General features: G+C 44.3%; 2 protein-coding genes across 4 annotated transcripts in view; both read left to right on the top strand.

Annotated features, from left to right (window-relative positions):
- cpne4a (copine IVa) overlaps nt 1–15,458 on the top strand; it is a 94,582-nt gene extending 79,124 nt beyond the window's left edge. For all 3 annotated transcript variants that reach the window (XM_039807015.1, XM_039807017.1, XM_039807016.1), the window contains 4 exons: nt 404–455; nt 4,630–4,763; nt 7,098–7,334; nt 13,844–15,458. In XM_039807015.1, the coding sequence (XP_039662949.1) occupies nt 404–455; nt 4,630–4,763; nt 7,098–7,334; nt 13,844–13,957 (537 nt within the window). In that variant the 3' untranslated portion in view covers nt 13,958–15,458. The remainder of the gene's footprint in view (nt 1–403; nt 456–4,629; nt 4,764–7,097; nt 7,335–13,843) is intronic.
- The window catches only part of LOC120562999, a gene marked incomplete in the record, with an annotated part of 504,869 nt that overhangs the window by 170,858 nt on the left and 311,146 nt on the right, over nt 1–22,865 (top strand).

The following is a 22,865-nucleotide window of genomic DNA, read 5'->3' on the forward strand; positions in this document are numbered from 1 at the left end:
AAATAAGCAACAAAAACGTAAAAAAGAAAAGAAAAGCAAGCATAACGTGGGGGAAAAGCAACATAAACGTAAAAACAGTGTCTATAAGAGTGTTCATTTTGACCCGGGAGGACAACACAAGGGTTAATGTACTTTCTATTGAACATGAACACACCCCCTACCCAACAATCTAGCTGTTACCGATGGATTCCTTATTGGGTCTTTTCTATTTTAATATGATATAGACAAAGATTGCTTTAATAAGACAGAGCGAGGAAGGATTCAGGCAGCTGCTCCGATTACATGTCAGGAGAAAAAGGAGGGATGAAGGTGAAGAAGAGAGAGCGAGGGCTCTCATTTCATTGTTGAATCTTTTTTTTGTCCTGATGCAGAGATCAAACACACTTCCTCTATCTCTCTCCAGGTCTCCCACGACTTTGCAGTGAATTTTAATGAGGACAACCCTGAGTGTGCAGGTAGGCGCTTTGATTCCCTCTTCTCGAGTCAGTATTTGAAACGAGTCAAATATTTAATATCGAGCCTCAGAAGTCTGAGCGTGAAGGAAAGTCTTTGATGTGAGAGATAGGTTTGGTGATGATGAGGCTGCAGATTGAAGGAGCTCCATCAGTCTGAAGCCTCTAATGATGGAGGAGGGAACTCCATCTCAGGTGTGCCGAACGGTTGCCAGGTCCGCGGTTTTCCTGCATAATTGGGCTACTTTTTAAGTGTTGCCGCAAGTTGAATTTTTTTGTCTGCTGGTTGGGTAGACCAGCACACACACACTCACACAGACACACACACACACACACACACGTTCTCACTCCCAACTCGTGAAATATTGAAGCTTGCTCATTGTCTTTCAGCGTCAGATACCGACGCAAAAATCCCCCTTCAGCGTCTGTATGGAACGCACCGGGCAGAGCAGCAGCTCCAACGAGGCGCTGTAAGATGACTTAGGGCCCTATTTTAATGATCTAAGGTCACCACGTGAAGCGCCTGGCGCAGGTGCGTTTAGGGCGTGTCCAAATCCACTTTTGCTAGTTTGATGGCGGAAAAAAGGGTCCGTGTGTTTTGGGCGTAACATGCAATCAACCAATCAGAGATCATCTCCCAATCTCTTTAAAAGCCAGGCGCGTTTGGACCTTGGAGCATTGCTGTTATGACGGAGGATTTGCACCGTAATATATTTATTTGTAATCTCCTGCATGTGTGTGTGTGTGTGTGTGTGTGTGTGTGCTGCTGTGCGCCCCTGTGTGTGTAACAAGCATAGTGTGCGCGCGCTGTGCACGAGCCTAGGAGCATTTTACTAATGCTCTGTTAAAATAACAATGAAATGCTACGTTATTGACTTTAGACCAGGTTTTTGTTGGTCAATGGCGCGATCACTTCCCGCTGCCTCAAGATAGCAATACGCCCAGAATGCACCTGAACACACCTCCCTGTAATACCAGCACGCCCAGAATGCACCTGAACACACCTCCCTGTAATACCAGCACGCCCAGAATGCACCTGAACACACCTCCCTGTAATACCAGCACGCACATGGGCACACAGATGGGTGCAGGTGCATTTGTTATTTAAACAACGTGGGCGCTGGACGGGAAACTGACAACTGCGTCGGTCTTAAATCACCATGAACCTGAGTGTTTTATTTTGTAAAGTATCCAGCTGCACTGTGGCCTCTCTGTATGTGATGTTTATTCATGATAATACTGTATCTAATTACACGAGGCTAGTTTAGGATCTAGGTGAAATAACTTTAGGGAAAACTGCTTTTTATGCTGGTCCACTAAACATTAATGCTGTGACATTGTAGATATTACAATACATTTGGCAATTATAGCAATGCTGTTGGACTTTTAAAGCAATGTAAGGGTTAGTATAGTCTCGCATAGCCAGACCTTCCTCCACAGCGGTGCGAAGGAAAGTCTGGCTAATCCACACAGCATTCCTGGGTGATAGAAAAACATGCTCTGGTTTATTGGCATTTCTTTAAACCAATCACAATCATCTTGGGTGGAGCTGAGCTCCGTACGGAGCCACGGTGCCTCTGCTAAATAGTCTCAGGAAGGAACTTGTTTTGGTGGTGATGTGTACGTTCAAAAGTAGTTTTAGTCGTGCAACAGAAAACTCAGATTGGACAGAAAGTCTAGCTAGCTGTCTGGATTTACCCTGCAGAGATCTGAGGAGCAGTTAGACAGACAGACAGACAGACAGACAGACAGTCTAGCTAGCTGTCTGGATTTACCCTGCAGAGATCTGAGGAACAGTTAACCATAGTCCTCACAAATCCACCGGAGGTTAGAACACCAACACAGAGACAGAGGAAGGAGACGGACATCTGGCCAAAAATGTATGTCGTGGACATAGATTAGGGTTAGTGTAATATGTTTTGGCAGGGTAATATTTTGAGTTCTGGTGTTGGTCTGGTTTTGACTGGCCGTTGGGCTGGTTTTGTCATACAGACCTAAAAACCCTGGTGTGCAGGCCAATTAGGAGGATCTTTCTGTCCAGCTTTAGTCTGCAGGGTCACGATCTGAGTCATGTGAAGCTCTGGATTTAAATCTGCAGTGGAGGTGTGGGGATTTTAACTTTCCAACTTTCAACTTCATTTTTGTCTCCAGAGGGCAATTGGCTTTACAGCGACGCATACAATACATTGTTATTAATAAGTAATTGCTAATTAAATGGTTGAACCTCATTGGCTCTTACCAGTGTATCTCCGTCCACAGCAATCCCACCAATCAGTCCCAAAACGTCCCAGTAAGAGAGGAAATGCCCTAAACATGTTCTTAGTAAATCTTTACAATCATTCTCTGAAAGAACCAAGCCGGCCTATCCTGACAAGCCAGGCCCACATCAGGATGGTGGGTCTGGGAACTCACCATTGGCAGGGCTCAATCCAAGGGACGAAATAAACGGTTGTGTTTCAAATTCGCTCTGTACGCAATGGGATAGCGCTACAACCAACCCAGGCAATGCTAGTTGATAGATTAAACTTTAAACTCTGAACACATCTTCCTTTTTTAAGAATGACTTCTGTTCCGTTCTTAGTTCTTTTCTCAAAGCAAAGTTGAACTCCAAGTCTTCCAGAGTCGCGGCCAAAGCCGATTTCAGAGACCGCTGTTCGCCAGCAGCAGCAGCCATCTTTGTTTTCAAGTAGCAGGGAATTCACGCGGAACCGTCGCAACTCTGCCGTCATTATGTTAAGCCCCGCCCACCGACTCTATACACGATGTGATTGGCCTGACTAGAGTTTGGGTTTTCCAGCTCGGAAGCCAACGGAGAGCTGCTAGACTGACCCTGGCTGCAAATTACATTTGCTGCCGCTAGGGTGCGTCTAGATTTCTTGGCTATAGCAGGCCTGCCTTGTTGCAAATCCACATTATCTTCAAAACTTGATGTTTTTAGTGTGTAGTTAGCTAGCTAGAAATTTGTTGTTGTTTCCCGAAGAGAACGGAGTTGAGAACAGCAACACACACAAAGAGGAAGGGGCTCCAGGCTCCAGTTCTGTTAACAAATGCTCACTGTAATGTTCCACTATGAATCAGGGACAAGAGTAAAGTTATTGCATTAACTGGGTTATAAAACTACTCATAACAGTTAAAAATGATGTGTTTAAAACAGCACTCTCACTCGTAATTGGCGTAATCTGATTTCAGCTGCCGGTGCCAGTGTGCAGATTAATTGTTAGGTGTATTTTCCTGCAGGCTCCTGCTCCACATTGTCTCGGTTTATCAAGTCAGAGAGAGAGAGATACAGACTCTGTGTAGCTGAAGGTCTCTCACTCTCGGCTGTAAAGGTCACTGATCAGCTCAGAGACACCTCAACATCGACACTCTTCTTAATTAAGACTCAGTGTGTGTGAAAGAGATGGTGTTATCAATGACCTTCAGACTGCCGCCAGGCATGCTGGGACGCCTCTAAACTCATCCAGAGAGAGACAAAGTGAACTTGACTGGTCCTCCAGAGTCTGGGGAGGCTATGTCTCTGATGGCTGTGCTGGCGGAGGAAGAATTGGACCTATTTTCTCAGCCTCAAAAGGATTTAACATTCAGTTAACATGTGAATTTTCAGTACTTTTTCAGATATGTTCTTGGATTCCTGAATGGGTTTATTCACATTTGGGTCACACTTTATTTTACAGTACATTGAAAAGACGTAATAAGCCATACTTTGTATCACTAGAGAAAATGGATTCCACTTAGTCATACCCTAATTAAAGGTCAAACAGCTAAATTATGCTTATAATTAAAGATAGTATTAAGATATATAGCTTTTTTATTAAATTAGACCAACACAAGAAATAATGTGGTCTTTCTTAGACAGAAACCAAACACAGTTATACCTTAATAAGAAACCATACACCTAAATTATGTTGTAACTAAAAACGCATGTATTAGACATTTTTAGATCTTGATAGGAACATGCTGTATGCTTATTGGCTCACTGACGCTGATGATTTACTCCTTAGGTATTGAAGTTAGGTATCGAATGACAAGGCATGCATGGATGCTCTCTGGAGTCCTGTGGTGTTTTCAACATTTCTACTTTTGGTCTAGTTTTACACAAAGTACGGCTTAAAATAACTTATTTTGAATGGGTTGTAAAATAAAGTGCAATCCTGACACTGTTTCATATTTTGGTCAGGTATCCAGGGCGTGGTGGAGGCCTACCAGGCCTGCCTCCCCAAACTGCAGCTCTATGGTCCCACCAACATCGCCCCCATCATCCAGAAGGTGGCCAACACCGCCTCGCAGGAGGTCCACACCAAAGAGGCCATGGTGAGGGACTCTGCTGACATATTTTATCCAATCACAGTCTTCTGTTGGTGTCCGTCTGTACGCAGATGACACAATGCTGTATTCTGCAAGAGGTTCTTAAAGACCTTCAGCATTTACTAAACGCTGATAAAACAAAGTTTATGCTATTTTGTAGCGCAATAGACTATATGGACCTTAATATTTCATATATATATAAATAAATAAAAGGACTAACTATCGCTAGAGAGATGCAGAATATAAATAGCTCGGCATTTGGATTGAAGAAAAGCTCTCATATGCATTTCATATTGATAATCTTTTATGCTGATTCAGGCAAAAGAATGCCTATTTCTACAGAAATAACAGCATATTTCACACGTTTTGTAGGAAAAAAGGTTTGTTGTGGCAGTTTTAGTCTAAAAATCAACTCACTTAACCCTTGTGTTGTCTTCGGGTTGAATTTGACCCGTTCTCAAAATGTCTATCTCAGAAATATGGGTTTCTTTATAACTACCTAATTTTAATTACCCAAAAACAACATGGATGGATGATTCCATACAAGCTTCGCGAGTACAACAAAAGATTGGATCTCTACTTTCATTGAACTATAAATTCACTATAATTTTTTTAATTTATATATATATATATATATATATATATATATATATATATATATATATATATATATATAATTTACATATAAGGTTTTTAATTGACCATGAACTCCACCCAAAGTGTCGAAAAAAGGTACATTGTTGTAAAAAAAGAAGAAGAAAAAATAAAACATTCTGATTTATTTTGCACATATCCCAAAACTTTACAGTTAATTTAGTTTGACAACTATTGAGTTATTGAGTATGAATATAGTATAGATTAACTTGTGTTTCTATATTGAGAGATGACATAACTTTTCTGCTGTGATGAGCACCCACTAATTTCTGCCGTTTTAAATTTAAACATTAAGGTCCAAATATGTACCTTACACCTCGGAAAGTCTACAATGTACAATGGAAGGTGCATAATTGTACCTTCAAGATACATTTTTGTACTTTTAAGGGAACATTTGCTAAGTTTGTACCTTAGGGAACAAAAATGGACCTGTATTGGATCTCTTTTTGTGACAACTCATTTAACATGTCAAGAAGATTCGGGAGACTTATGACTTACACAGAAGCATTTAATGAACACTCAATTGAGGAGAGAATTAAGCAGGCAGTACTGTACAGTATAACCACCATGTGTTATTGTGCAGTGCTGTCCCAACTCTTTGAAGTTCCTGTCACCCTGAAGGTATTTGAACTCATGCTGGAGGTGTTACCTGAACCTTTAAGGCAATCAAAGATATTGCAGTCGCCTAAACACAGATGCTAAAACCTAGTTCAGCCTCTCTCTCTCTCTCTGGGAAGTATCAGATGCTTAAGTGTGGCTGGCCCACCGATGTCCAAAAGGAGACAGTCCTGAGAGCAATTTAAACCTTAAGACCTTATCATACAGCTTCCTAGATTCCCTGAATCTGTAGCGAGATGAACATAATTATACATGAACAGGTTTGGAGTGACAGGCCAACTATCTTGTCCCCTGACATGTGAACTATGTCAGATGTTGTCTAAGCTTTCCCTTTAGTCTCATCATATATGATGAGATGAGACTAAAGGGAAAGCTTAGACAATATTGGTGCTTTTTTGTGACAATATAGTTTTTTCAAGATGTTAGTATAGATAAAAAACATATGTTGACTATGTCAACCAGAGAACCTTAGTTAGGCTACGTTCAGACTGCAGGCAAAAAGTGGACCAAATCAGATTTAGACCACTTCTATGACTTCTAGACCCAGGTCTGTTTTTTTTTCAACGCAGCCGCAGTGTGAACAACCAAGGCGGATTTGAAGCGACTTTTACGCCAATCTACATCGATATTTAGCACAATTCTGCGCCGGCGGGAAATAGCCCGAGACACAGACAGTAACATTAAAAACTTGACTAGGCCTACAAAATGGAGAACAGTGATGGAGCAAGTCAATGGAGGGAGAGGGAGTTGTTAGACCTAATTAGTGTTATGCTTATTAATGTTACGGCTGCCATTACACAAACATTTTGAAAATGCTGACTTCCTCCATAACTTCCCTAACTTTAGTGCAACAGCTTGCTGCTTCTGAGGTCATTGTTATTGGTCTTTCGCGCATGCGGGTCAGTTCGAAACCGCAAACACTTCACACTGGAATCTGATATAGGCCACATAGCAAAAAAATCCAAACCAAGCATTAAGATTTGCTGTGTGACCGTAGCCTTAGATTAGATTTACTGCAACAGTTTGACTGAAGAAGTCTGACAGTTTTTAATATTCTCCGTCTCGCAGCAATACTTCATCCTGCTGATCCTGACAGACGGCGTCATCACTGACATGGCTGACACGAGGGAGGCCATCGTCCAGGCCTCCCACCTCCCCATGTCGGTCATCATCGTCGGGGTAGGGAGCGCCGACTTCAGCGACATGCAGATGCTGGACGGCGACGACGGGATTCTGCGATCGCTCAAGGGAGAGCCCGTCCTACGGGACATCGTCCAGTTCGTTCCCTTCCGCAACTTCAAACACGTAAGTCTGTCAAAAGGACCTCCTATAAAATAACAAAACGTGTTCTCAGTTCAACAGGGATGTTCATTTATCTAAAGGTGCTGACACACTAAGCCGACGGCCGACCCTCGGCAGAAAAGCCAGTGGAGATGATCAGTCGGGTCCCCGAGGTCCAAAAATACGTCTCCATAGCAGCAGGCGGCGCTAATCTGTATTGTTGCCCAAGAAATGAAAACCGGCAGCTGATTGGACAAACGCGTCACATGGGTTTGTGGATGGCGTCAAAAACCTTACGACTCCAGCCAGCAGGTACCATGGGGGGGCGGTTGGCCAGTGGAGACGTCGCAGAGGAGTGTAGCGTTGGCTGCGTCAAACACCACATCTTCCATGAGCAGCACCGTGGGGGCCGTCCTGTAGGCTTGCACCTCAGAGTCCGTGGTCTGATCCTCAGCCATGGCTGCGTAGTCTAGGCCCAAGTGGACGGACCCAGTGACGGCCCGGGAGAGGCAGTCGGCGACAAAATTTTCTTTGCCGGCCACATGCTGAATGTCAGTGGTGTACTCGGAGATGGCAGAGAGCTGACGCTGCTGTCGACCAGACCATGGCTCCGAAGACTTGGCCATGGCGAACATCAGCGGTTTGTGGTCAACGAAAGCCGTGAACCGCCAGCAATCCAACAGGAAACGGAAATGACGGGTGGCGAGGAAAAGACCCAGGAGCTCCCTGTCGAAGGCGCTGTATTTCCTCTCGTTGTCACGAAGCTTCCTGCTAAAAAAAGCCAGCGGCTGCCAGGCTCCGCCCACCCACTGTTCACACACAGCCCCCACGGCGTAATCAGAGGCGTCTGTAGTAAGAGCAACTGGGGCGGTAGGAGACGGGTGCGCCAGCAGAGCAGCGTTGGCCAATGCGGTTTTGGCAGCATCAAAAGCATCAGTCATCCCTGGGGACCAATCCAACAAGTCCGCCGGCCTCCTACCCCGCAAAGCGTCGTACAAGGGTCGCATGAGTTGGGCCGCACGGGGGAGGAAACGGTTGTAGAAGTTCACCATGCCCAGGAACTCCTGCAGGGACTTCACAGTGCGTGGGCGTGGGAAACTGGCGACGGCATCCACCTTGGCAGGGAGGGGGACGGCTCCCTGCGGGGTGACGTGGTGGCCGAGGAAGGTGATGGACGACCGGCCAAACTCGCACTTGGCCGGGTTGATGATGAGGCCATGCTCACTGAGCCGGTCGAACAGCTGCCGGAGATGCATCAGGTGGTCATCCGCGGTCGCGCTGGCCACAAGAATGTCGTCCAAGTAAACAAACAGGAACGGCATGTACCGCAGCACAGAATCCATGAGGCGCTGAAACGTCTGCGCTGCACCCTTCAGGCCGAAAGGCATCCGTAGGAATTCGAAAAGGCCGAAGGGTGTGATGACCGCTGTCTTGGGGACATCCTGCGGGTGGACGGGCACCTGGTGGTAACCGCGCACCAGGTCCACCTTCGAAAAGATCGTGGCGCCGGCCAGGTGGGCAGAGAAGTCCTGTATGTGCGGCACTGGGTACCGGTCGGGGGTGGTGGCGTTGTTCAGGCGACGGAAATCACCACAGGGACGCCAACCGCCATCAGCCTTGGTCACCATATGCAGGGGGGAGGCCCACGGGCTGTTGGAGCGGCGCACGATGCCGAGGTGCTCCATGGTGGCGAACTCCTCCTTGGCAATTGCGAGCTTGGCAGAGTCGAGGGGCCGGGCTCGTGCATAGACTGGGGGGCCAACCGTGGTGATGTAGTGCTCCACGCCATGCTTAGCCACCGCCGATGAAAACGTGGGCGTGATGATATCAGGGAACTCAGCCAGCAGGCGTTGATACAGGACCCCGGTGGCAAGCGTGTTCGACAAAGCGCTCCCACCCCTCCAAGCGTGCAGGGGTACGAAGCAAAAGAGAGGGCGTCGATCAGGCGGCAGTTTGTAACATCCACCAACAGTCTATAAGCACAGAGGAAATCTGCCCCCAGGAGCGGCGTAGACACGGCGGCCATGACGAAGTCCCAGCCCGCTGAAACACACTTCCACATACCTCATGCCATAGGTACGAATAGGTGTGCCATTGGCGGCGTCCATCGAGGGGCCATGCCCGCCAGCCATGGTGTCCACAGGCTTCGCCGGCAGAATGCTGCGCTGAGCCCCAGAATCGACCAACAGTCGCCGGCCCGGACAAGGTGTCAGTGACAAATAACAGCTTGCAGTCACGGCCAGCGCCCATAGCTGCTAATGAGCGCCGGCCCTGGCTTTTCCCTGGGCTCCAAAACTGCAAGGCTGGCGACACTGCTTGGCCTTGGCCCCAAACCTGGAATGGTAATAACACCACCCGTCCTCACGCTGTCGGTGGGCCGTCACAGCAGCTGCGGTGTCCGAGTCGTCCTCCGGGGGTGGAAGCGGGGCAGACGTGTGCCGGGGGGGCAGCAGCGCATGGACAAACTGCTGCCGGTTGGCAAGGAAAATCCTGTCTGCCTCCACAGCCAGCGCCCGATAGTCTCTGGAGGAAGTGAGGGGGGAGCAGGCCAGTGCGGTGCGCACGGGTGCTGGAAGCTGCCGCAGGAAGATGTGGGCGAAGAGGAATGAGGGATCCGCCGTGCCCAGCACAGCCAGCATCCTCTCCATTAACTCGGACGGCTTGCTGTCACCAAGGCCGGTCAGGGACAGCAGGCGGTCTGCTTTCTCCAGCTCAGACAGTTCACAGAGTTTCAACAAGAATGTTTTGGGTAGCGTTTCTTTGCGCCATCAGCCGGAGGAGCCTCTAACAGCGCCATAGCCCTGGCTGTCGTCGAGGCATCTAAGGCCGATACCACGTGGAAATACTTTGTAACATCCTGCGTTATTCCCCTCAGCTGGAACTGTGCCTCGATGTGTTGAAACCACGGCCGCGGGCTGTGCTGCCAAAAGTCCGGTAACTTGATGGTGGCAGCGTAGATAGCGGCGACATTAGCCGCGGCGCTAGCAGCGGCCGGCGCCGCAGCAGCAGCATTCTCACCACCGTCGTTGTTCGACATAATTCAGCCGTATCCAACTCGCGTCAGGGGTCACCAATGTGGAGTGCAATAAGTGAGGAGACAGGAGACGGAGATGCGTCGAGTCAGCTTTACTCTCCACTTAAAAAAGTATACAACACTGTACAGCGAGTGAGAGCAACAGCGGCCACCACACGTAAACCCGGAACTCTCATAACATAAACACCTCTCCCTTAAAGGTACAGTCCCTTGGTGAATGTCTCTTTCAGTCTTACTTGTGGGTCACCACAGGGACACACATCCGGCTGAAATGAGGGACATCTGGCGGAACCTCCGACGGCAACGGAGAAATCCTGGATATTAAACGTCTTCAATTTAGATTACCTCTCTCATACCACCATCCTCCATCCTAGCTCCTCGGGGCTGGAATAAGAGCTTTGAGACGGCCTTCATGAAGGAGGGCCAGAGCAACTTCCGGTTCAACAGAGGAGCAAGGAGATATCAAATAAGAGACTTGGGATCCACCCTTTTAACACCAACATCAGTGGGAGGTGGAGGTTGCTGTTGGAGAAGCGCCTTAAAGATTTCCTGATTTTGTTTTAGCAAACAGTTACAACTCCCAAAATCTTGAATATCCTCCCAAATTACACAAAGGCTGTAATACTGGTTTCCTCTTTTATTTACACCTTGTGCCTTGTTTTACCTGTTTACATAATTTAAAAAAGACATTTGTACTGTCCTTTGGCTCATTTGTTTTATTATGTTGCTGTAAAGACATTTGTACTGTTCTGTGGCTCGTTTTATTTTTCCTCTATTGTTGTAAAGACATTTGTACTGTCCTTTGGCTCATTTTGTTGTAATCTTTTGTTGTAAAGCACCTGCTGTGCAAATGAAGTGATTATCACAAACACATTTAGCTGTTCACAGCCTCTGTTGTCCGGGAGCTAAAAAAAAACCTCTTTATATGAGCACCAGATGGTGTGTTAATTTGAAAGATCTCTTCTTTACACACTGTGTATATATAACACAGCGTGACCCTAAAATATTGAAACTGTTAATGACTATGACAGCAATAAGCCAAGAAGAGAAGAGCGTGCGATTTGAATAAGAATCAGAGCATATTGGAAGTGGAGGAGGACGAGACGAGAGTGTGAAGTTATTGAAGAAATCAGTTATTCACCCGTTAAGAAGGAAGAAAGGGCGGCAATCTGCCAACTGATCTTAAATTGAAAATCTTTTATTTCTCTCAAATGAATTTTGAGTCTTTAACAAGTCTGGAGTTTTATTGATTCTACAGTAGGCTACAGCAGAGATTTATCTTCACAGTTTGGACTCATTTTACAGACACTGGATACATTTTCCCTCCTGGGTTTAATCTGTGTGATGAATGAGACTTTCTGTCTTTGGCCCCAAAAGAAAGCTATTTTTCTTTCGACAGCAGCAGAATGAGGCGGAAACGAGCCTCTCTGACTGACAGTTACCACTGATGCTGTCTGGGATTTCTCCCAAAAGATGAATTCCACGTTTATTCCACTTTGTGCAACGCAGAAATCAAAATGTATATGGCATTTAATCGGCAGTACATTATGTAGCCTACACTGTTATCCTGAATTAGCTGACTTTACTACAAATTTAGGTGGAAACCCGTTTCCTTAAACCAGAGGTTCTCAAACCAAAGGACTTGGAAATAACAGGTTTCGACAAAAATGTAGACTGTTGAGATGAGGAGGCAGCAGGAAGATTATGAAGATTTATTTAATAAAAACAGCTTCAACAGAAGGTGGCCTGAGGCAGGCAACAGATAACAGGGAGGACCAACAAAATCAAACACACGAGGAGCAAACTACACCGTGAGAGACGACAAGCAAACAGCGAACAAGCGAAACACACGGACTAAATACACAAGATAACGAGGGTTGTAACGAGAGACAGGTGACAAGAGGGCTGATGAACAGGTGAGACACATCAGCGCGGGGCAGACAATCACAAAGGCGGGAAAACACACAAGACATAATACAGGAGGAGGGAACCTTCAAAATTAAAACGGGAAATGGACTTAAAGTGGTCATTTTATGCTTTTTGGCTTTTTCCTTTTCCTATATATTATATTATATTATATATTATACCTATTATATTATAGTTATATATATTATATACAAAGTGAAAAGGCCCAAAGTCCCCCCCCCCCAAAGGGACTTACCATCTCCAACAGAAAACACTGTTCACAAACTGTTCCAAACAGCTCTATTGTAGTCCAGCCTTTACTTCAGAGACGAACGTGGTCACTTTGTAACACAAGTTATAGTGCTCGCCTAGCTGCTAGCATGGCACGCCCTCATACTCTGCTTCTGACTGGCTAGTAGTCCTTACCTAGGTACTGTCAGGGAACGCCCTCATACTCTGCTTCTGACAAGCTAATAGTTCTTACTGAGCATGTGCGAGCCCAACAAAGATGTTACAGCAGTGCGATGCCTCACTCTGTAGCTAAAACAGAGAGCTCAACACAGGGTGAAAAGAGGAGCTGCAGCAATGTGCAGTACAACAAAAATATGGTGTTTTCTGAAAATTAAACCACATAAACCTATTCTGGTACAACCTCTTAATACAATTATGAACCTGCAAATGAGCATAATATGAGCACTTTAAGAAAATCTCAGGATCAAGACAACGTCAGTCGATAAGTGTCCGAGCATGGACACAGTTATGTTGCATCTATTTTACTGTAAAAGATCTGCAGAAAGTTTAAACTGTGCTACACAACTACTGTTGTCTTTCTACATACTACTCTCTACTGTTGTCTCTCTACATACTACACTCTACTGTTGTCTCTCTACAGTACATACTACTCTCTACTGTTGTCTCTCTACAGTACATACTACTCTCTACTGTTGTCTCTCTACATACTACTCTACTGTTGTCTCTCTACATACTACTCTCTACTGTTGTCTCTCTACATACTACTCTCTACTGTTGTCTCTCTACATACTACTCTCTACTGTTGTCTCTCTACATACTACTTTCTACTGTTGTCTCTCTACATACTACTCTACTGTTGTCTCTCTACATACTACTCTCTACTGTTGTCTCTCTACATACTACTCTCTACTGTTGTCTCTCTACATACTACTTTCTACTGTTGTCTCTCTACATACTACTCTCTACTGTTGTCTCTCTACAGTACATACTACTCTCTACTGTTGTCTCTCTACATACTACTCTCTACTGTTGTCTCTCTACATACTAGTCTCTACTGTTGTCTCTCTACATACTACTTTCTACTGCTGTCTCTCTACATACTACTCTCTACTGTTGTCTCTCTACATACTACTCTCTACTGATGTCTCTCTTAATACTACGTCATCTTACAGTGCCGCATTGGAGCTGCTGCTCTGCCCGGTGCGTTTCATACAGACGCTGAAGGGGGATTTGTGCGTCGGTATCTCACACTGAGAGACATTGACCAAGCGTCAGTATTTTACGATTTCAGAGTGAGAACGGGTTGTGTATGATGGATGTTTTCCTTCTGTCTCCTTCTCAGGCATCTCCAGCTGCTCTGGCTAAAAGCGTGTTAGCAGAGGTGCCCAACCAGGTGGTGGACTACTACAACAGCAAGGGCATCAAGCCCAAAGTGCCCAGGCAGTTCGGACCCTGAGCACCGCCGCCGTTGTCCCCGCCACAGCTGCCCCCAGACTGCACGAGCTCCTGGACTGAGAAAATTGTTTACTGTATTTATTTATTTTTGTTGTTGATGTGAATGTTAAAAGGTGCAACTTGCAGCATTTTACCACGACGAAATGGCTCATTTTTACCCACACAAGAAGCCTGTCAGCCTCAGTACTGCATTTTACATTGGGATGGGTTTTTACAGGAACTTCTGGATTGCTTTATGGCACAGGTAGAAGGTTTTTCATTACATGTCATCATCACGTACACGTAGATACAGACCCTTCGCCATAGCCTGACGTGCACCATCCCAGAAACTTAACTCCACATTGTAGCGACGCAAAGTGCAACTGTGATTGGTCCGCTTGTTTGTGGCTTGCTAGTGTTGCTTTTTCCAACTCATTACCGGCTGCTCCTTCCTCGTGGAGCCGTGGAAATGGCTAACTTTTCCTGCTACAGACAAACTTTGTTTACCACTACAAACCAGGGTTTACACTTATTAGTAGCCTTTGTAAGCAAATTAGCATGATTTGTAGCATTCCTTTCAGTATATTTTTTTCTTTTCTTTTGTGACAGTGTTTATAATAACGACTGGGCCGCATCAGCATTTATAACAGTGACTTTTCAGATCAGAATCTGTTCATTTCAGTAGACATTTGTGTACAGAGGCAAAGGAAATCTATGCAGAGCTTTCACGTACAGGAAATTTGCATAGTGAACTGACACGTGCGTTTGTGGGGTAGCCAACTGTTTTGTTGACAGCGAACAGATGTAACAGCGTCCAAAACAAAGAAAGCTATCATCTTAGCTTCGTCACACCATCCGGTTTTATATAACGCTCCTCTGCCAGAGTATAAACTGCCAACATGTATGGTATAATCTCTTGAAGAAACGGTCATCACCAGGGTGCAATTTGTGAGCAAATCAAAACATGCAATAATTAAATCCACCTTTCAATACGATGGATATAGTGCGACTCGTCACATTAAATAAAGCGCTTTCAAGCTAGCGTCCCGGAGCTCTGTAGCGGCTAAATACAACCAGCACATGACAGCGCTTTACTTAGTTTGAAATATTTTCTATTTTAGGTATATAATATGTGGTCTAATGGTGAAGTAGCATTGATCATTTTGAGGGGACAAAAAATTCAGCAGAGGCAGGGATATGTAAACCAGAGAGGGCGAAATCCCAAGCATCCCTCCCTGACAAATCAATCGCACCCTGGTCATGAGTTTTTGTCCAGTTAGCAGCTAAGTCAGCTAGCATATTGAGCTGCTTTGGCTGGCTAGCGTCGGCATGTTAGGCTTCCTGCACATTGCCTGTGTGGCGTGAGCGTGTCAGCTGCGTGGCGTGTTTTATTTCGGCTCCCATGTTAACAGGTTAGAGCTTGCACATTGCCTGCGTGACACGCACTTCTCAGGTGTGGCACAAGCCAATGCGTGCATGCTAGAAAAAGGACCGACTCCTATTTTTCACTTGACACTCAAGCGTGTTTGAAGAGTTTCCAGGCAAAATAGAAAAAGTCATTTTGACACAAATACATAATAATAAATGACATTTTCATGTTTGAAAGTCTCGAGGTTTTGACATAAATGCAGATATATAAATGTAATTTAAAATAATAATAAACAAATCGATTTTCAAATATTGCACCTGTCAATCCAGAAGGAAATATCCTGTAGCCTATTTTGCCGTCAATACTGCTGACATTGTCTTTGCTGTAATCAAATCAGTATATATTTATGTTTATGGGAAACATACATGTGTACAGACAAGGCTAGCAGCAGCAGCGCCACGTCAGACACGTTTCTAGTGTGCAAAGACAGAAAACGCCAGCAGGAAGCACAGCAGCCAGCGTAGCTCGCCATCTAGGCCTGTAAGTAGTCACTACATCACCAAGCTCCCAACACCGCCCATTGGTGGAGCCATTTTTCTTTTGTGGCGAGTAGGGGAGTCACGATTTCAAAATGAGCTTTCAATTTAGACTTTCCAAATTAGAAGCAGGATCGGCGATCCCCCCCCCGTATTTTTTTCTCGCCTACCTGCGCACGTCCAACAACAGACACAACATATCTTAGCGGGTAACTTTGGCTTAGCGGTAGCATGCAGAGGTGCTTTTCCAGACACTACAGAATGAAGTCATCGTGTGTCAACATTTTGCCTACCCTGCGAGTGAGTTATAGCAACAAACAACGTAGGTAAAGCATGTGGGCTCCGAATATATACTATATTATACTTGTGGTCCTTTTTACGTTCGTTGTGTAAAAATGCTAACTGTCGCACCTTTAGCATCTGTTGTGCATGCGTGAGCCTGACGAGGCTGAGCTGATTGTAACATTCAGGAGTGTTTTTAACGGACGTGAAAAGCACAGAAACACACACACACACACACACACACACACCACTTAAACCCAAACGCTGCTTCCCTGCAGACAGCATGACGGGCGGGGAAACAGTCAATGAAGGAATGTGTGAACCCCCCTCCTCTGCGCCTTCTGGTTTGGTTTTATAAGATATTTTGCTAAATTTCGTAAAGGTTCTTTCGTTGTAAAGCATTTTGGATCTCTGCCAGATGAACAAGCAAGCTGCCTTCACAGACGTCTGCATCCTCAGAGGCGAGGCAGATGCATGAACTGTTGTTTTGCATGCAAGTCTCCATGCAGGACTCCTCGGTCCTTGTGGTTTCTGTTTCCTGGTAGTGAGTAATATGAGTAATAACGATGTTTACAATGTACCCAATGATTGTGGGGACTGTTCTACTCTCAAGCATGTTCACATGTAAATGGAAATGTGTGAGTAGATTTAAAAGCACAACTTGAGTATCCTTGGAGAGATTTTTAGACTATGGTGATAGTTTTTGGTCACTTTGTGCCACAACACATGCCCATCTCTCTCTCTCTCTCTCTCTCTCTCTCTCTCTCTCTCTCTCTCTCTCTGTGTTTTTGAAGAACTGATTCACCTTCTTTTGGGGGTTTTTTCTGGGTTTTTCTTGAGTTGTTGACATTGGAATAATCCCATCTAATTCCAATCTTAAATGAGGACATTAACGGTCAGTTTTAAAAAACAATTTACAGGGTAAGCATCCTAATGTTCTACAGTTTGCTCAAGTCCGAAATCAGGATCAAACTTCACCCATTCATCCATCAGTTTTCCAAGAACTGATTCTGTTTTTTCTTGAGTTGTTGACTTTGGAACAATCCCATCTGGCATCTGGAGATTTTGTCTTTCAGTCTACATTTCTTTTTGTTGTTTTTAACTGAGGAAATTTACCTAAAGTTCCAGAAAACCTTCAAGGTAAACATCCTAATGTTCTACAGTTTGCTTAAAGTCCTGAGTCAGGATCAAACTTCAACCATTCATCCATCATCTTTCCAAGAACTGAGTTTCAGAACACTTTCAACGGGGGACATAACTACTTGTGCAGGTATATTTATGTCAACATAAACATGTATTGTAAAAAGATCTTTAGTTTGTTCTGTTGAATAAGAGAGAAGAGATGGAGGACAGGTGTTGGGCGGTGTGACTTATCGTATTAACATGCAGTATTGTGTGCAAAACAATGACAAACTGACTTATGATAATAAAAGTTTTATCAGTAACCTCTCGAGTGTTCAGTCTATTAAGAGCAGAATTGGTTGATGGATTGAAAGGGTGAACACAGCTGGGTCAGCCAAATGGTCCCACAGCCCAATGGTCCCACAGCCCTATGTTCCCACAGCCCTACATTCCCACAGCCCTACATTCCCACACCCCTATGTTCCCACAGCTCTACATTCCCACAGCCCTATGTTCCCACATTTTTAAGAATTTGTTTTTCACTGAAAATTAGGCACTATGTTCCCACATTTCTAAGATTTTTCTTAAAATTAGGCCCTATGTTCCCACATTTCCATGTCATTTTCCAAATTAGGTCTTGTGCTACATTTCCCTTCAATTTAAGCCCTATCATCCCACAACATTTTTAGGGTTAGGGGGATAAAATCTGATACAAATTTATGAAAAAGGAAATGTGGGAAGACAGGGCCTAATTTTAAGAAAAATCTTAGAAATTTGGGAACATAGGCACGCTCCCAACACAATAACTAAATTTTCTTGATTTCTGTTTGTATTCATTAGTGTTAAGGTCTTTACACACCGGGGATGTTTTTTCAAGTGATTAATTTGCATGTCAATATATGTTTTTGAACATTTGTCACGATTGCTTTCACACCGAATGCAAATATTACGCAGCGATAAAACATATTTCTTTGCCGAAACAAGGCAGATATTTCCGAGCTTTGGCATCACGAATAAAGACATCAACCAATCACGTTGTGTTGCTCAAACTGCAGCCTCTAGATGCTGTACACTGTTAGAAAAGACCTTAGAAATACGGACTGTTTTAATATGAATGATTAGGATTAGGAGGTGTTTTTCCGTATTTAGATTTTTGGATTAAAGCTATAGTGCGTAGTTTCTGTCGCCCCCCACCCCCCATGAGGAATTCTGAGTAATGACAACAAAACTGTCGGCGCGTCCACATGATTAAAGCCTTCCGTGATCACGCACCGCACTCCCTCTCCTCCTCCACACAGTTGCTAGTAGCCAAGGAGGACACAGGAAACATGGACGTCACAATCTTCTGAACATAGTCATACTGAGAAATCCAGAGAGAGTTGTGTGGAGCTGATAGTCTTAATTAACTTTCTAGCATCTCATTTGGTATGAATGTAACAGACTTTCATTCATATCAAAAAGTTACGCAATAAAGCTTTAAACAAAACGGAAAAGGTCTTGGTCCTTTTCTGGAAGGACATTTTTTTCCATTTTTCTACGGATTTTTTTTCTAACAGTGTACTAACACATATATGAATGTAGATATCTCCAGCTAAATCTCTCTCTCTCATCTGTTCACATTGCATCCTCTCTCTCTCTCTCTCTCTCTCTCTCTCCCTCCCCTTCTCTCCCTCCCCCTCTCTCGTCTGTTCCTATTGCATCCTCTCTCTCTCTCTCTCTCTCTCTCTCCCTCCCCCTCTCTCATCTGTTCCTATTGTATCCTCTCTCCCTCTCTCTCTCCCTCCCCCTCTCTCGTCTGTTTCTATTGCATCCTCTCTCTCTCTCTCTCTCTCTCTCTCTCTCTCTCTCGTCTGTTGCTATTGCATCCTCTCTCTCCCTCTCTCTCTCCCTCCCCCCTCTCTCCCTCCCCCTCTCTCGTCTGTTCCTATTGCATCCTCTCTCTCTCTCTCTCTCTCTCCCTCCCTCTCTCTGTCTCTCCCCATCCCCTCTCCCTCCCCCTCTCTCGTCTGTTCACATTGCATCCTCTCTCTCCCTCCCCCTCTCTCTCTCTTTCTCTCTATTTGCATCCCCCCGTCACTTTCAGCTGCGTCTACCATAGGACCACAAACTGTCCCACCGAAATGGTAGATAAGCTGGCAGGAAAATCCAAATTTTTTATTGAAAACAGCCGCAATTTGCATCACTGCCGGTGTGAATAGTTTTGATGCGAAACATTCGCAGGCGGTGCAATTATTTCGTATTATCGTGTCCTTTATTCGCCACGCCCCCGGTGTGTAACGACCTTCAGTGTGGACTGTGTGTTTTCTGTTTAACCCTGCCAGTAAATAGCTGTATCTCATGTCGCTTAAATGGCCTCCTTGACTCCTCCACTGGCCTCCCTTCCTCACGTCTTAGTCCCTCCCACCGAGGAAGCACGGAAGTAGGGTGACCAGATGAGAATGGGTAAAATTCGGGACGAGACTGGGGGTGGGGGGGTGGTGTGTAACATGAATTTCCAAACTCCGACCAACTGTCTGTCATGTCTGCGCTTTAACATCAGCAACATCCAATCCAATCACTCCTTCTGGTGGCTGCCTGCACTTTTAACATGAATTTCAAAACTCCAAGCACCAAGATTATTATTATTATTTTTATTCAGAAACTCAACTGTCTGTCGTGTCTGTCTAAATCATTAAAATCATGAACTCAGGTGATGACGGGAGCTGGCTGCAGGACGACTCAATTAAATACCACCATGAACAGTTTCTAATGTTCAATCAGACTATGACTACTCCAGAGTCTGCTCTTGAGACTTTGCTCTAATTTTCGGGGCAATTCTGGGCAGGACACCTGCTTGGATTTCGGGACGTCTGGTCACCCTACACGGAAGAGACACGAGGAAATCACGGAAGGAGAGAGGAAACGAGAAAATGTGTTTTAGAGGGATGAGACCTCCTTTCCTCTGAATACATCAGCTGTTTGGGCGGCGTTAGCAACTCCTTCAGCTGCACGGCTGCCAGGAAGGCTGCTCTCGGTTTCCTCACTTATAGCTCCTCGATGATCCCTCCTCAGCATAGGCGCCAATTTATATTTTCCTCCGTGGGTGCTCACGGGCGCACGGCCTTTAAAAAAGAAGTAGTAAAAAAAAATGTTGCATTTCAGAACCTTAGGAAATGGACAGCGGCCGACACGAACACACACGCCTATTAACTCGATAATAAAGCCGTAAAGTAGGCTTTCAACTCAGGACAGCGCCACTTCTCACAAATAGAGAGGATTGGAGATGAGAAGTTTAACTGACACGTAAAGCGATCAGGGAAATTAAGAATCAATGCCACCGACATAACCAATCACCCTATGACAGACGCTCCACTTAGCACCAACTGCAATGTTTAATTTTACATGAATGTAGCCTATACTGGCAGTCTGCGAACGTGGGTGCTCAGTATTGTCCGTGGGTGCTCGAGCTCCGGAGACCTCCTCACTCCTCTCTGATCTCTCCTCCATGATCCCTCCTCGGTCCTCGGAGCAGAAATAAGAGCTTTGAGATGGCCTTCACTGGAGGAGGGACATAACAGCTTCCGGTTCGGCCGAGGACCGAGGAGCTTTCAAATTAAGGGCCATGAGATGCAGCCAAGGAGAGAAAATGAAGGCGAATCTCCCAGCTGTCCCAACATCAGCAGCAGCAGCGGTAATTAAACCTTTGGGCTGTTTGCTCGGAGGCGTGCCGAGTTCGAGAAGGCGGTGGAGACGGATGAAAGGACGCCATTAACTCTGTCACCGGGACAAAAGACTCGCTGTCACGGCCAACAATAGTGAACACAACACAAAACATGAAGCTGCTCGGCGTGGAGAACCAAGGAAACCAGAGCTGGGAGATTTCTGTTTCAAATCAAATATTGCTTCATTAATGAGCTTCATTTCAAAATATCAAAGTTGTTATTTCAGTGCTTCTTTTGTTTATATATATATATATTTCAATCGTTTGACAGCACTGATATATATAACTGCTGTCAAACGATTAAAACATTTAATCGCGATTAATCGCATTAATGTCATAGTTAACTCACGATTAATCGAAATTAATCGCACATTTTTCTCTATTTTAAATGTCCCTTGACTTCTTTTTGTCCCATTGTATTTTCTCATTTTAATGCAAAGAAATCTCAATCATTCCCAATCTTACAGAGTTTTAGAGAGTGTAGGTATATGTAACGTAACCCCATTGGTTCAGGTCCTATCCCCTGACCAATTGGCTATCCTAACCTTAACCACTCGAGGTGAAATGCCTAACTGCAACCAATCGAGCTGCTTCGTAGGGCGAGTCTTGGCCTGGCCATAGTTTTATTTATTCATTTATTTATTTTTTGCTCCCGGTCTAGCTAGATCCGAAAGAACGTTAATCTCGAGATAAAAAAATTTACGGCGTTAAAATGAGTTTGCTTTAACGCCGTTAATAACGCGTTAAACTGACAGCCCTAATATATATATATATATATATATATTTATATATATATATATATATATATATACACAGGCCAAAAGTTTGGACACACCTCATTCAATGAGTTTCCTTTATATTTTCATGACTATTTACATTGTAGATTCTCACTAAAGGCATCAAAACTACGAATGAACACATATGGAATTATGTACTTAACAAAAAAGTGTGAAATAACTGAAAACATGTCTTATATTTTAGATTCCTCAAAGTAGCCACCCTTTGCTTTTTTGATAACTCTGCAAACCCTTGGTGTTCTCTCAATGAGCTTCATGAGGTAGTCACCTGAAATGGTTTTACCTTCACAGGTGTGCTTTGTCAGGGTTAATTAGTGGAATTATTTCCCTTATTAATAAAAAAGCAAAGGGTGGCTACTTTGAAGAATCTAAAATATAAGACATGTTTTCAGTTATTTCACACTTTTGTTAAGTACATAATTCCATATGTGTTCATTCATAGTTTTGATGCCTTCAGTGAGAATCTACAATGTAAATAGTCATGAAAATAAAAAGGAAACGCATTGAATGAGAAGGTGTGTCCAAACTTTTGGCCTGTACTGTATATATACACAGTACAGGCCTGTACTGTGTATACATTTTTATATATATATACACACACCAAATTAATTTGTTTGGTTCAGTTCAAACTGAAGTCTTTGCCTGCGTTTACAGATCAAGGCCTTATTGACGGCCAGATTAGCCAGATAGATAGATAGATAGATAGATAGATAGATAGATAGATAGATAGATAGATAGATAGATAGATAGATAGATAGACCCTAATGAGAAGGTGTGTCCAAACTTTTGGCCTGTACTGTATAGTACTGTATAGTACAGGCCAAAAGTTTGGACACACCTTCTCATTAGGGTTCAATGGAGCTAGACAGGTGAATGTGGATATTTGGCTATTAATGGCAAAGACATTAAAAGGCTGACTGTGACTACAGTTGCCAGCCTACGGGGTCCTGGGGAGGGTGGGGTGATACTGTTTTACGTATATTATTATTGTAATTTCTTTTTAATATATGCATTTATTTCTTGGGGGGTGTTACATGTATGTTCTGTTACCTGTAACATGCTGCTGATTGTGTTTATGTTGTTTATGGAATAAAATAAGTTTTTGTCACTTTTATTTAGTCGAC

The sequence above is a fragment of the Perca fluviatilis genome, chromosome 7 (genome assembly GCF_010015445.1).
Source record: "Perca fluviatilis chromosome 7, GENO_Pfluv_1.0, whole genome shotgun sequence".
NCBI classification, from domain to species: domain Eukaryota; kingdom Metazoa; phylum Chordata; class Actinopteri; order Perciformes; family Percidae; genus Perca; species Perca fluviatilis.